Here is a 16315-nt window from a genome sequence, read left to right as displayed (position 1 = left end):
GATGGTCACCTGTTTTTTCTATACCACCATAAAGTATATTTTGCTACATCTTCCTTTACTTATGTAAAACTCTCAGATGGTTTAAAGCAAGGAACATTTTAAGAAATAATATGCTTAAAACTTCCAATTCAACACAAACTGACTTTTCCCCCTTTTCTACTCTCTGCCAGGGACTATCAGCAAAGCAAGTGGAACAAGATTCTATTTACTGGCACATTATTACAGGTATTTTTATCATCCACTTCTTACATTAGTAGAGACATGAAATACTATATATCCAAGGGTATAAGGTGCAGGGACAGTAAAAAGGGACCTGTACAGGCACAGCCTCCTACGGATGACCTCTAAGCAGCATTCAGACTGCCCTCCCCTAAAGTCAAGTCATGGAGTTTTTACTCTGTTGGTAAACTGAAGAACACTGAAAGGTGTATTTCTGACAAAAGAAAAATAATATTTTCACCAGGATATATGGAGGTCATTTTTGAAAGTACATGGGGAAAAAAGAAGTAATTTGAAATTTACATTTAATTCATTTTTAGATATCTTGGGGTTTGAACTTTCTGTTCTCTTCAAAGTACTCATACAACATTTATGATTCAGCAAATTTATCATGAAAGAAAAATGTATGTAGTCTACTATTGTTTTGTGAATAGTTAAGCATCATTACAGCTGTTTTGTTCATATTTTAATAACCTAGTAACCAAGAAGTCCTTCAGCCACTACAAAAGCAAATGCTGGGATACAGCTGTATCTCCAATGCTAGACCAGTTTTAGAGGCCTTATACACTCTCCTTTTTTGTTTCCATTTAACCAAACCTTACTAAAAGGAAATGACATTTCAGCATTACACAATAATTTTAATTTTTCTGCGTTGGTTGTTTGGCAGCCAATAAATAGTGACTATTTAATAATATATAATTTATTCATCTGGAATATGAAGATGCTACTTAAAAAAACTAAGTATAATATAGAATATTTCCAAATACACAACTTTACTGCTGAAGTGTATTTTACCATGCATATTTCTGCACATATATTTACAGAAGGGAGCTCCTTATGACCTTCAAAGCTTTTAAATCTACGAAGTAATAGGTCTGGCTAATGAAGTCAGTAATAACCCTCATTTTCCTGCTCAAATAATAGACTTGTAATAGCTTCAAAGCAGCTGTTACTGTCTACACAAACTATTTCGTAAGTGTGGGTGAATTCTATTCTAGTTCTTGTTGAGCTTGGCAAACTTGGCTCAGGAATGACATGAAAACTTGTATGCACCACAAGAGAGGAGCTAACCTATGGCAGCAGCACGGAGCTGCATTCCATTTACTCTAATCGCTATTTTAAATGGCAAAGAGGCATCTGGCAAGAAATAACAGGAAATGAAGAACCCTTTCATTAGGAGTTATCTGCACACAGCTTCTGAATGTTTACATACTTCTTGTGCTCAGCTAACTTTTGGTTACACAATAAATCACACTTAAATCCAAATATACAACCTTGTAAGTTAAAGAAAACAGAGTGATGAAATGAAAGCTCTCTGTATTTACATTAGGAGACAATTCCTGAGAAACCCACTGCAGTCATTCACTGTACTTAAGGACAGATGGTGCTGAGGTCTGACTGCAGCCTGATGGGGACTGAAGTGATCAGGGTTACAGTTCCTCTGCCATCCACTTCTGTGTCAGTCAGCCACTTTGCATTGAAGTGCTTCAAGTGAACATGCACAGTACTTCTCTCTTCCTACCTTTCATCCTGTAATGAGCAATTTCTGTCTCTAATATCTGCTCCCAACACGAAGCCATAATTGTGGCTGGTTACTCTGGATGCTTCAGAAATACCAGTAAGAATATAGCCAAATAAGCCATTTTAGTACAACTCAGAAGGAAATACATAGCTGTGTTTATCTAAGCAGTTTTTTGAAACCTGCAAAATCCACAGCATAACCTTCCAATTCAAGGAAACTTGCAGAAAAATTGCAGATTTAACTAAAACCCTGCCTTTTCTTTCAGGGATATGACTGATAAGATAAACAATAATGAACTGAACTCAGCCTCAGCAGGTGGAAATAGGCAGTTTTTCTCCTAAATACTCAAAATTATTCACTTTGAGTCACCCTTAGGAATGCAAGAAAACACTGGCTAAACTCGCATAACAGACAAGAATCTTGAAATTTGTGACAGGAGTCAGCAACACTTAGCAAATTCCTTCTTCACTGCAAGTGTAGGTGTGCTCCACCGCACAAGGGATGCCACTCCTCTTTTAGCGACTATGTCCCAAGACCGAAAATATCAATTTTGCCCTGTAAACCTGGATGGAATGCTGACTCTCCTTGCCAGATTTTCATTAGTTCCTTCGGTCATTCTACTTCAATTTCAATAAAGGACAAGCAGCATTAACAACTGTGACTTCACTGTGGTAATGCTACAGGTGTCACCTGAGCCTTCGATAACCGGTAACGGTGGGTGTGAGGGCAAGGTGGACTATACAAGACTGTAAGTACATGGGAGAGACCACAGTCCATTAAACACAGGAAAGCATACTCAGAGTTCAGCAACCTATAGCTTCTCTGCTTCTTTGAAAAGTCAGCTCTTTGCAAGCACTTTCTGAAAGATGAAAGATTTTAGAGATTAGAAATTTGAAGATCAGTTAATTATGTAATTAGGATATGTAATTTTAGCACAGACCTGCAGATTCCGCCTCCTTGACATAAACCTCAGGTCTGAGGTTGTCCATGAAAAATTATGTCACCTCACCTTGTTTAGATCCTCATATTTAGCTGACATTTAGAAATTTAGTACATAGGCAGAAGCTGCCTAAAATTCAAGCAACTGACATATTTGTACACATGTACATACAGGGCAGAAAAATATGAAGCAGGGTAGAATAAAATAAAGGAGGGTAATGAAAAAGGTAAGGCCTGATAACTGGTTCAAGCACATTCTAACACAACATGTGGTGTAGCAGCTTTATTGTGACTTCTCACTTGATTTGACAAGATCTGATCATTCCAATGAACCAAAACAGATCATGCTTAATATCTTAGCTTCCACCAGTCAAATCAGTATTAGCCAAGCCTGTTCTAGAATGCACGATTTTCCTGGAGGCCATTCTCTTCAAAGGACATTGAACCAAAATGTTTTAGAGAGAAATCTTGGTAATTTCTCATTAAAACACAATTTAAATTGAAGAAAATCATTTTACATCATTTCAGCAAACCCAAACAAAATCAAAACAAAATATTCTGTATTTTATTCCTCTTGTTTCCCTTCTGGCAGAAAATTATAAATGTTACAATGCTTTCATTTTGATGCAAATATGCTTAAAGAATAGTTAGCATTAAGGAATTCATCAAAGTATTTCTTTTGTTAAGCCATCCTGTAAATTAAAAAAGGGAAAGCATTCACTTCAACTTTCTGTTGCATTTTTTTAATTAGGAAAACACTAGCTATTGAAAAAACCTCCTTTCTTAAGAAGGAGTAGAAGTGACCTTCACACAGGTAAACAAGAAAACATTTTTTTTTCCTCACAGCTTATGATAAGGAAGCATTTCAAATCATCTTTCATCAACTGCCCATTTAAAAATGAATCTCAACATAAACATACTCTAGACTACTACATTCAGTTACTTAGCAACTTGTAGCACCCAGAGAAAATATCAAGTCAAGGATGTTTGCCAGTTTAATATTTTCTCCTAATTGTGGATATTAAATTTCTCATTTCTCAAACAAGTAAGCTAAGATATAAGCTACAAACCTCATGAAAAACAATCACTGAACAGCCTTCTACTTGTCACGATAGTTACAGAGCCCTTCAAATGGCAAAGGAACTAGATATAAACATATTTCCACAAAAATTTGGGTTTGCTTCTTAAAAAATATCCATAAATGATTTTTCTACATTTCATGAAATCTGAAGCCCCAACAGAGACAGTGCTGAAGAGGACATGTAATGAGGACACATAGAATAACTGAAAGGCATGCATTACTTCCTAAGATATTCTGTTCAGCAATCTGATCCATTCCACATGGTTAAACAAAGAGATTTAAAACAAGTCATTTATTATTATAGCTTCAGCCTGAGAAAATTCTCTCCTTTCTGTCTAACTAAGTTCCTGATAAAGATATAAGATGGATTCTAAGCCTTTTAACAAGAATTTATTAAATTCAAGTGATTTCTGAATGTTCACCTATTGTTGCATATGGAATTTTTTTTTTTACATTTTGGAAAAAGAAAAATCTACTGCTGCTTTTCATGTAGAGACTTACAGGTACATGGACTTTTCTAAACATTTCAGCTCCTTTGTGTGCATCCAATAAAGCCACATCTTGTGGAGTGGAGACAATCACAGCTCCTGGGAAAAGAAAACATGAAATCCCATTAAAACGTATATTAGTAATTATTCTGTTAAATATTTTAAATATTTAGTATATGCTACTAAATTCACAGCAGTCACACAGTTATATGCTTTTAAGGAAGAAAATTATGCCAGTTTTTTTTAATATACAATGATCAAAATAACTGAGATATGATATGAAGTGATAAGTATTTTAGATACTTTCATCCTAACTTTTTCTAAATAGAAACCATTTATAATTTCTAAATGAGAAAAATTATCTAGTTTCATGCAACCATCCACATGCTGACAGATTGCAGAGGTGGTACTCTGGGAATATCTACACAGTGACAATCCCATGCCATAATTATAGTTCAAAGTTTTTAATTTAACAATGAGCCTTGTTCTAAAACCAGGAGGCAGCTGCTTGTAATCAGACTGTTGTTTTCCAGACCTGCTACACTTTCTTGAACCATGTCACACCAGATACCAGTGCATTTGTTTAAATGATACCATAAAGGAAGAGGCCAACTGATGCACACTTGCACTAGGTTTGAATAAAGTGCTGCTCACTGTTCAGACAAGGCTCCAGGTTACCTGATAATTAGTACTCCTGAGAGTTATTAAGCATACAAAACAGCCAGAGCTCCTTGTGTAAGCTACACTCTAAAGTAAAGTATGCCTACAGGTTACTATCCCATACTGTTATTACTTCTTGATTAATACAGCATGAAAAACCAACACACACATCAGAATATTCTACATCACTTCACAAAGAGCATCTTTTTCCAAATCCTCAGGGATTTCAAATGTTATTTTCTCAAAACTTGCAACAAAAAACTGTTCACGCTTGTCCCTATTTTATAGAAATGAACTGTACAAGGGAGCATTACTGGTCCATTGATTAGCTTTGGTTTCACATTGACCATCTAGTGTCAGAAGTCTCTAATACAAGAAGATTTCTGCAGAGTCACATTATGCCAACCACACACAAGAAATTTATGTCAAACTTCACACTAACAGCAATTGCAACAGAGAATTCTAGATGCTTGAGACAACTTCCTACTGGGCCTGCAGCTCCCAGTCCTCTGTGTACACGGCAAAGGAAGAGGTGGGTAGACTTCCAGAGGCATGCGACCCTGGCATGGCAGGCAGGGACCAGAGCACTGGCAGCCCTGGCATTGTGAGAGCACTCCTGGCTCTGTCAGCACTGGGACAGGAGCCCTGCCCCTGCACCATCCTCCTGCTGCCGGCTGGGATCTTGCCTGCTGACAGCCTGCCGAGTCCAAACACCGCCTGAACGCGTGTTTGAATGTTTTCAGCCAGCATCCTTAACCTCTAATTTGTGAAAGAAAAATACAATCTGGCACCTCACTCCTGAAAAGCTGCCAATCTCTGCCTTACACAGTGTTACATACAAGTCCAAAAACTGAATGGCACATGTAATGTACCAAGCAAATGCAATTTCCCTATTTGCTCAAACTCTGGCATCCAAAAATTTGCTGATATTCCCAAACCAACCTGTGTCCAACGGCATCACAAAGAATAATGTGTAAGCTTTTCAGTTACACTGAAATCACCTTAGCTCCTCATTTCACCAAACACAGGGTTACTTTACAAGCAGCACTGAAATCCAGGGTCAATTCCACAAAATGAAGGCACCTTTCCTTAAATGCACCTTTCCTTAAAAGCACAGGCCACAAGCAAATAATTTAGACTCAGTGTCCTCGAGATTTTCGCATATTTATAAAACAAAAATCTCTCAATACTTGAAAAAAATGCTCATTACTGCTTTCTTTCCAAGCAAAATTAGAAATACGTGCCTTGTGTGTATACGCATTTTTATTTGCACTCTTCTCTGAAGATGCTGGCTCTGCATTCCCTGGATCTTCACACAGAACCTAATATGCAGTCAAAAAGACTCAAGTCTACATTTTCTGGTTCGTTATTAATTGTTCTAAGAATCTAGTAATTGGCATGGCATGAAGGACAGACTATGCACAACAAAAACACCCACTAGAACCACAAGCAGCTTAACAGAGAGATATTTTTTACTAACAAATTCTCATCCAAAGGGAAAAAACCAACTATGCCAAAATGACCAAATGGCACAGTTTGGGCTGCCACAAGCACCAACTGTCTGTACAAAAAACCTCTGGCTCCTGAAATACATGAGTTAAAATTATGCTTGTGGACAATTTCCATGGCTTCTTGCATAGAATGAAAGCAAACATGCTCAAGAAGCTGCTGTTGAGGGTGTAACAGTTGTTTTTCTCCTATTTTCCTTTTCACTCTAAGCTAGTCACAGGCAAAATTTATTTACAGACAGCTTGTACTGACTTACACCAACACCCTACAAAGCAAGTATCTTCTCTCTTTCTTTGGTACATCTGCGAGCCCAACAAACCCAACCTGAAGATCAAGAATTCAAATTATTTGCAGCATTATTTCCTTTACTAGCTACCAAATATGGCAAATGAGACTTTTCATGGTGCTCCCCTCCCTGAGTAAGTTTGCATATGTTTAATTCAGAAAATTATTCAAATTATAAGCAAGAAAGGACGCAGCCTACACTTTCCTTGCTATCTTGACTCTACACAGTTAACGGGTATATCAAACAGTAAAGAGTTATTTTGATCAATAAAGTAACAAAATATGATGGAATTCATGCACACAGTATGTCTCTGGAAGCAATACGTGCAATGTTTACAGAAGTGTCTGAATGAGACAAACTGAGGCTGACAAATTGAACGGAGAAGCTGCAGAAACTATAATACTGATCACATCGCACACTGAAACATACTAAAAATTCTGTGTTTGCAACTCTGTGCAGAAAAATAATTTCTTTGCCTTGAGCATACTAAGGATATCTAAGTAGAGTACATTTGTTTAACTGACCTATCTACTTACTCATGCATTCCATTCTTTTTAAATGTCTATGTATTTCCTTTGACAAAAAGCTGATGCATGTTCACCAAATCACACAGAATCTGTGAAAGGGTCAGGCTGGAAGGCACCACTGCAGGTCACCCAGTCCAATCTCCCTGCTCAAGCAGGGTCCCTTAGAGTATGTTACTAAGGATTCTGTCCAGATACTTTGAGTACTTTCTGTGATGGAGGCTCCACAACCTCTCTGGGCAGCCTGTTCCAGGGTTTAATCAGCTGCACATTAAAGAAGATCCTATTTATGTTCAGGTAGAATTTCCTGTACATCAGCTTCTGCCCACTTCCTCTCTTCCTACTGCTCAGTAACAGCAAGAAGAGCTCAGATCCTTCTTGACACTCTCCCTTCAGTTATCTATAAACATTGGTAAGATCTCCTCTCAGTCTTCTCCAGGCTAAAGCCCCTGGTCCCTCATAAGTGACATGCTGCCATCCCCTACTCTTTGCCCTTTGCCGGTCCCACCTACAGGAGCTCCATGACTCCTTTGTACTGAGGGATCCAGAACTGGACTCAGCACTCCAGAGGAGACTGTATTAGTAAAAACCATGTTAACTGTATTTTTAATCCTTAGGACACATTACGTATAGAGATAGATCTAACAATACTCTGTAACACTGATGTTTGCTTTCCTGTTTCAACCCCAGGTCCTTAATCCTCAGTAACAGAAAGATGTGCCTACACAGCCCATTGGTAGGTACTCTTCTGGTGGACTGGTGCTCAGCAAATTACAAGCACTCAAACAGCCTATAATTTCTGGGTATAGAAAATATCACCTATGTTCACTGCATCGTTAAGGCTTGCATTAAATGCTTAGAGTTACAAAGCATAAGGTGAAATCTCACCAAACCTTAGCTATGGTCAATTTGTACTCAAGCAAAAAACACAGAGCTTTAAAAAGCAGCTCATCAGCAGCAGTGTAGAAGGTCTACCTTAAAATGAAAAGGATGCCCCTAATATATTCTTTCTCCCCTCCAGTGTTTTCACAGACAGATTTCAGAATCAGGCTACATGTCTCTCATCCAAGATTAAGGATCCCACCACACACAACTATTAGACCATATCTTATCCCAGCCTCTCAGCAAACAGTGCCTCCTCAAAAGCTGTGAAGCATAACTGACCAGAGAGACTGACAAGAGTTCTGGAGGCTAAAAACACAGAATAATCATGTCTGCTGACTGATAGCCACTGAACACTCTTAGCAAGGAACCACATTTCAGGCCTCAGTAAAGCTGTAGATGGCCTGATCTGACCACATCACTCATGCACTTCTTGTAGTTTTTGCTACCTTTTCCACTGCATTAAATTCAAACTTTTAGATGATGTCTTCCTGAATAACCTAACTCTTCTCCACCATGGATCTCTTCAGAGCCCCTCTGACCTTCTGTTAAATTTGTCCCTTCATAAATAAAATTTGCCTGCAATTAGAGACATGTCTTTGCACTTGAAGATGCAGAAAAAAATCTTGCAAGAACAAAGTCTTCTGTCTTTGCTGTAATTTCAACTGGCAACGATTAGAGATAAACTAACATTAGAAAATGGTTCATCTTCTAGGATAAACCTTATAAAGAAGTTCCTTTAGCTTGTGTGTGTGGCATCTCATTACAAACAGCAACTTAAAAGAGCCACAAGTATGATTTTGCATTACAGGATCCTCACTTCAACCTCATAATATAGCTCAGAACTGTCCCAAAGGCTAGATCCTGGCTGCATCACACCTCCAGCCTTGCTCGCTACCTTCTTCTTGGAGGTGTCATTGAACAACTGCTCAGACAGGGAATGTTTCCAACAGCCACACATCCTCTTCTGCCCAAGAACTAGCAGGTCATAAAAGATCAGGACACTACCAACTTGCCTACGTGAAAAGAGAACAGAAATCTTACATCAATATTCTTCCTCCTGCTCAGTGGAACTGTCAGCTGGATAAAGCTGTCACCCTAAAGCTAAACTGCCCTCATCTGTATTGATCAGTAAGTATTATATCATCCATTACACACCATATCACATAGGGAAAGGTGTGGAAGGACAACTCTCACTGTGGTAAAATATTTGGTTTTGGTCATGGCAAACCGAACGCGTGATACACTAATGCAATTTACAATGAAGTATTTATTTAGTGAAGTGAAAACACTGAAATTATTCATAATAACATCTGTGAACAAGCACTATCTCCAAAGTACAGGCCTAAACCAAAAAGCTAATTCCTCACAGACACTGCCACTTTGCACTCTTTCTTGGCTATCTGAATTAGCATTTTTCTGCTCAAGTCCATTCCACCTCATTTGCCAATCATGTCTAGATTATTATGAGAACTGTACTAAGCAAGAGCAAAGTCCAAAAAGTGTCTCTGACAAATGAATATGAGGTTTTTTAAAATGTGAGGTCCAAATCCAAAGAGGAGAACTGTGTAAAAGAGTGATTCTACTGCAGAAAAAAAGACAACAGTGAGATTACTTCAAAATCAGCTCCCCAAACCATTCTCTTGTTTACTTTTTTCCCCCTAGAGATGGGGATGATAAGGAGCAGATTTGAACATTTACTTTTTTTTTCAGAAGAAACAGCTAGAGGAGAAAATACAATACCATTATTCATATGGATTTCTCTCACCTTTAGCAATTGTCAGCTGAACACTAGGCTAGTTTACTCTTCCTATTCAGAATAATTGGTCTAAAAACTAACAAGGTAACTGCAGTTAATCTAGTACTTAGCATACACTTAGCCACTGTTGCCAGACCTCAGAAAACTCAGTTTGCAAAGCTTCTATTCTTCACAATTTTTTTCCTGAATACCTGGAAACTATTTTTCAGAAACAATAAAATTTAAAGAACTGGCACTGAATACACTATCAATTCAGCTTCAACAGGCAATGTGTGTTAAATCAAATTCCATGAGCCAAGAATGAAATTTAAATTTATACTGAAAAAGTGTGAGGTATTAATGTGTAAACTCATACTACATTGTAGCCTCTAAATTAAGTTTACAGAGTCTACTGAGTCTGACAGTTCATAATGAATCACCAGGAGTGTCCAAAGCTAAGATAACCCTGACAATAATTTGCATTTGTCAATTCCATTTATTTTGACAACAGAAGAACAGACTATTTCAACATGCAAATTATATTTGGATAAAGAACAAAGAACTGTTTTAAAATCCCCACTGATGCAACTCAGGGTTTTTTTCTGTTTTTCAATCTATCCTAAACCCACTTCCCTTTCCTTTCCGGCAGCTATCTAAAACATCAAAATACAGCATGAAATGAAGAGTAAATCTACTTCAAAATCTGATATTAAAAATATTTGCCATTCAGAATTAGATCAAGTAAAATTTACTATAACCCAAGCGGCTCCCATAAAACAGCTTCCAAAGTTTACTGCAGAAACTAATTATGTACCTTCACCAGAGAAGAAGAAAGCAAGCTCAGAAATGGAGGAAAATATTGTAAATTACTGTTAAAGCAAAAGGAAAGATCAGATGCCTTGCATCTGTGGTGTGCACCAAAGAAAGAGATGTGCAACAAGGGGTAAACAAACACTCACACAAAGAGCAATGACAGAATACAGATCCACTTCTTAAACTGTATGCTACACACAATTTGTACTGTAGCACTGGGCTTTTTTTGATCATTTCTCTTCAGAAGAGACAAGAGAACAGCACCATACCTACTCAGCCTTCAATTTCACATAACTTCAAAAGTCACCCTTATGCAAGTCACAATTCTTTTCCATGCTAAATCATGCACAGTTTTATAAAACATCAACAGTATTTTTTAAAGCTGATTTTAAAATCTCCATTTACTTTTTTTAATGTTCATTTCTGAAGAGACAGTGTACTCATCACCTGCAATTCCCCGTTCTTGTATGTTATTATATATTAGCCAAGATCTGCTTCTGTTTAGTCCCACACACTGCTATAAAATAGTTGTAGACAAGATTACACCCTGGTCTGTGTGACATTGCCACAAACAGGAGAAAATCATTTGGTTTGCAAGTTTGGTGCATCACATGACAAAGAACTTAAAAATGCCAAATGTCTTCAAGTTGGTGGCATCCCTTTACTTTCTTCTATTCAATGTACATTGAATAGAAACAGGATTTTTAATGCTTAACCAGTAGAGACAAAAATATGTTTTTTGGTTTTATTTAAAATAATCTATCAAATCACTGCTGCCAAAAGAAATCCTATTAATTACAATCCTTTGAAAACTCATATTTGAAGTAATAAAAATTCCTTTAATAAATATTTCAGCCCTACCTGAAAAAGGCATTCAGGAGATAATTAAGACATACATATTGCTGAAAGATGCAAACATTCAGAAAAATTACACCATTTCTAGGATAAGGCAATTAAAAAATAGTACGAACTCTGTGTTATGTTGATTTTAAATATGAGAGGTGACAAAAACAATTTCCTGTATGCCTAGTAATGACAATGCTTCTGCTTTTACAGAACTTGAGAAACACAATAGTATTCACATTGCTTTCACTTTGCTTATCTTGACTAATTGTCTTTCTGATTCCTATTAACAACCTTTTCAGAGGTTATTATTACAAAGATTATAATATATGCTTTGTACAGGGAAAATGTTACTTTCAGAAGGTGGGAAAATTAAGAGCACTGAAATAAAAGCTAAAGTCTTTTACCTTTCTGTCTCCTTAACAAACAGTCAGTTGAATACTCATTACTGCAATTATTAAAAAATTGCTCAGTAAGATGTGAAATTATTTGTTAGTCTCAGTCAGCTTCCCACTGGGCGGATGAACACTCTAATGGTTTTCACTATGGCACCTCAATATCCAAAAAAGGGGTGATATGAGAAACCTTTGGCAAATGGAACAATTCCAGTATTAACCTGGAGCTGGTTCTGCCAGCTGAGACAAGATCAGTCTCTAGGGCTGTCAAGCTGTCACACTTCACCAACACTGACTTCACTAACACCTTAATAAGGAGAGGGCAGCAGACAGCCTAATTTAATGGTCAGCCCCCACAATGCAGCTTCTCCACGAGGCAGAAATGCTTGTGCAGGGCTTGGAGACTGTGATGCTCTTGAACAGAGATGCTCTTGCTGCTTCCCACACAGCCCTCCCACTCTGAAGGGAGAGAATAATAAACTGCTCTCCCTGGCTAATTATCCATCTCCAATAATATTTATTAAATGTATGCCTCCTTCAGCTAAATGATCAAACAAATCCACCGAGTTAGATTTCTCAATTTAGCAACTAGGTAATGCAAAGGAATCACAAACCTTATCTTTCATAATATCATTAGTTCCCACTATATCTTGATAGCAAACATCATAACATCAGTTGAAACCCTCTGTTTTTAAAATGTTTAAAAAGCTGGAAAACGTGTTAGGATGATTCTCATTTTGCCAAGCATGCATGCTCAATACATGCTAAAGAACCCATTTCTGGAAGTTTTGTTCATGCAAAAGATGGAATAAAAAAATAAAGAAGAAGTAAGGAAGCAGAACTCAATACAGATTAAATAACAATGGACATGAACAAACCATTTTCTCCAGACTGACCCTGGATTTCTATTTGGAAAGCAAACTTCCATCTGAAGAAAGCAGTGGTGTGTATGCAGAAATGGGTACCACATTTTCAAGCTATTATAACATTCCTCATCTACAAGTTTGTTGAGGAATGACTGCAACATGAGTAAAGTTACAGATGATTAAAGAATGATACACCAAATAAGATGTGTTTCCTTGTAAGGTGACTAAGACTAATAAAAGCAAAAGTCACAGTAGTTTCCTTTTCCACCTTTCAAAGGAAAAGCACCCACACAAAACTGCTGCTCCAGTCAAGGTTGCCTTAGGCTGACAGTCTCTTTAAGAGACTGGAATTATAAGACTGACTACTGGAATTATAAGACATATCTTGTTGTGTTGTTCTTACGCCTGTTAAGTATTCCTCTACTCTCCTTTTGACTCAAGAAAGCTACGGGACCTGTGATGCAGGAAAAGAAACAAGTCTGTAAAATTAATACCCAATATCATTTCCCATATCCTAGCAGTGTCTCTTATGCTCAGATGTTGCAAAGCTACAGTTTTTCATGCCCCATCTGGGCAAACCTGCCAAAACCAAAACATCTTCAGCAGTGCTCTTTCTCCCACTCACAGAAAATTCTGTATGTGGCTAGCAATAATATATGTGTGCAGGTTTTGTAAATTTATTTAGAGGCAAAGTTAAAATATTCTACACTGTCTATCCCTAGGAAGCCACAGATTAATAATGAAAGAATCGTAATGCAAATAGTGTATCTCACATATGCATGAATGCAAATCAAAGAACAACTTTCATGCAAATTAGATAATGCACTTTAAATTCACTAAACTAAGATACATACATTGTCTCTGAGGAAAAACAGAGAAATTATTGCACTAATACCATGACTGTTCAAGGCACCTTCAAAGGCTAAAGAGAGAACAAAACCAGAAAGGGAACAGAGTTGCACACCACCAAATACTTTCTGTACCAAAGTAAAATACAACAGAGTGCCTAGAAAATACGAATAGAATTGCAAAAACCAACACAATTCTGTACACTACTCCAAAGATATGATCCTCAAGATCTCTAACATTTTCTTCCATGCCCTTGAAAGGAACCAAGCTGAAGAAAATAAAAGCATGCTAAACAATGCAATGTATTCTTTGAGAGAAGAGACAGAAAGCAAGTAGCGAGCAAAACAAGAAAGAAAAAGAAAGAAGAATCAAGAAATTCAAGCTCTAATACACAAAAATTCATCCTTCCAGTGAGGATGAAAAATAGTCACAATAAACAAGAGAGAAAACTCTTCCTAAATCACAAATTCATCAAGCCAGTAAGAACAGAGGGAATTACATATCTTATCACTCCTTGTCTGCTGTGTTTGTCTTCATCAAAAGAAGAATGCCTTGTTTTTTTTAAGCTGCAAGAGTCAACTTCAGCATGGTCAACAAAACCAGCTAATGGGAAACAAATGTAAAGTGATGCTATCACTCCTAATTTTATGAAGCTAGGATTGATGAAAAAATAAGCCGAACTGAACAACTGTAGGAGCAAAGTGAAGCCATTTCAGAATTCAAACAAAAATCAGACACCAGCAAAATTTAGAAGACACACAGGATTGAAGTAATTTCAATCACCCCTCTGTCCCAGAGGACAACCATAACCACTCACATTCCTGAAAGCAGCGCAGAGCTCTGTGGGGAAAGGGCACAACAATCCCTTGAAAATCAAGAGTCTAATGACTGTTTCTATGTTAAATCAGGACATTTAGGTGCACTGTAGTAAACAGAAATTATCAATAGCCACTGCACTTTAAAAAGCCCCTAATAAAGCCACAACCCTTTAACTGCATAATTTTACTGCCCTTATGTACATTATTCAATTAATTTCTACCTTAGCAAAAACTTCTATGACACAGTCATGTTTCATCTCATTGCTTAAAACCTTGGGAGTTAAAGGCCTTCCTGCTTTGCTACTGACACATGCAACCTACTAGGTACCATATCTAAGAAAATGGGTATGAATCACTCTTTTATTTAATTCTCGTTACTATGTAGTAGCTACAGAGAAGGAAATTTTCTGCTACAAAACTCCGCAGGTTTTGGCAAGACTGTCTTTCCTGCAAGAGTTAGCTTACAGCTGACTTCTCCATCTTTTCAAAACTTAGCTTCAAAAAACGCAGCACAACTGTAATGCTAACACGTTAAAAATCGCTGAAAACGTTTCCAACACCACACAACTGATAAAACAATTTCTCAGCACACTGGAAAGAAAAATAAAAGTAATTTTTGACTGGTGTTTTAAAACAAGATTTTTCTAAAGCTATTGAACCTAATGAACTACAAATCTCTAAAGCAGTGAAGTAAGATACATACCTGCAATTGGAATATTCTGTGATACTGACAGCTGTACATCCCCAGTCCCAGGTGGCATGTCAATCACTAAATAGTCCAGTTGACCCCAGTCAACCTAGAAGACAACAATATAAACATATGTGGAGATTTACACGTTTTTATTTGGGGCACTTTGTGGTTTAGGGCAGTCCTTGTTTCTAGCAATGTAAACAAGTGGACCAAGGACTTCTAAAAGAATAATACTCAGATGCCCACTTAGTCACACTTTCAGCAGAGGATCAAGACCTTATTTTCCTGAGACAATCTTTGCTGATCACTCAAAACTATGAATGCAACTTCATCATGAACTTAATTAAATAATGATTATGCCAATGATTTCCCCCCCCCAAAAAAATTAGCAATAACTTAAGATGTTTACTTTAAGCTGCTTAATCATGGGTTAGAAGCAAATGTTAGGTAAAATTCAGGCTAAAAAAGAGGGGTTTGTGCAACAAATATCACTTAGGAGTTATTTCTATTAACTTAAGACTTCTTTCCTTCCTTCTTATCACTTGCTGAAACTATGTAGTTTATTAACTACATACATATTTAGCGCTTTTTTTTCCTGTTTTGTTGGTATGAAATTAGAGCTATCAGTACTGGATTTTTTTCATAGGAAAATGGGTGTTGGGAGAAAAGAAAAATAAAGAAACAGAAAACCCCAGATTTGTTAAATTAAAATCACCAGCTATAATTATACAGAGTGACAACATTCTTAATATTCCAAAATGAAAAAAGTTTAATGGTTGCTAGACATCAAATGAGAGCATCCATTAAAGATATTAGACTCCATTATGAGAATGCTGTGATTACTTACATTTTTTTACTAGGACAGATTTTCTAGGAGAGCCAAAAGAATCTGCCTAAAGCATAGTGCACCGAGATAAATGTTCTCTTAGTGAGAACAGAAATGATCCTAGGCCTACTCTATATAATGGAGCATATAGGATAAATATAGTGTGTATATATATAGTAGTATATATAGTAGAGTTCTCTATACTTTATCTAAACATTTCCCAACAGATATAATGGAATTATATGGTATGTTTCTGATTCATAAAACATATGCAAGACACAACTGCATGAGCTGCTTTAAAACAGGAAAAACCAAACTAGAACATTGTATTTTACACATTTCCTCAAGTGTCATTTTAACAGCAAA

At 37.0% G+C, this 16315-nt stretch overlaps 1 protein-coding gene across 5 annotated transcripts in view; it reads right to left on the bottom strand.

Moving 5' to 3' along the window:
- Window positions 1-16315, bottom strand: part of NUBPL (NUBP iron-sulfur cluster assembly factor, mitochondrial) — a 156723-nt gene that overhangs the window by 92513 nt on the left and 47895 nt on the right. For all 5 annotated transcript variants that reach the window (XM_059849881.1, XM_059849884.1, XM_059849885.1 and 2 more), the window contains exons 7-8: window positions 15136-15229; window positions 4263-4348 (exon numbers count right to left, since the gene is read on the bottom strand). In XM_059849881.1, coding sequence (XP_059705864.1) covers window positions 4263-4348; window positions 15136-15229 — 180 coding nt within the window. The remainder of the gene's footprint in view (window positions 1-4262; window positions 4349-15135; window positions 15230-16315) is intronic.

Source organism: Haemorhous mexicanus, chromosome 6 (assembly GCF_027477595.1).
Source record: "Haemorhous mexicanus isolate bHaeMex1 chromosome 6, bHaeMex1.pri, whole genome shotgun sequence".
Lineage (NCBI taxonomy): Eukaryota > Metazoa > Chordata > Aves > Passeriformes > Fringillidae > Haemorhous > Haemorhous mexicanus.
Note: the sequence above shows the minus strand (reverse complement) of the source record. Positions and strands in the feature narration are given on the sequence as shown.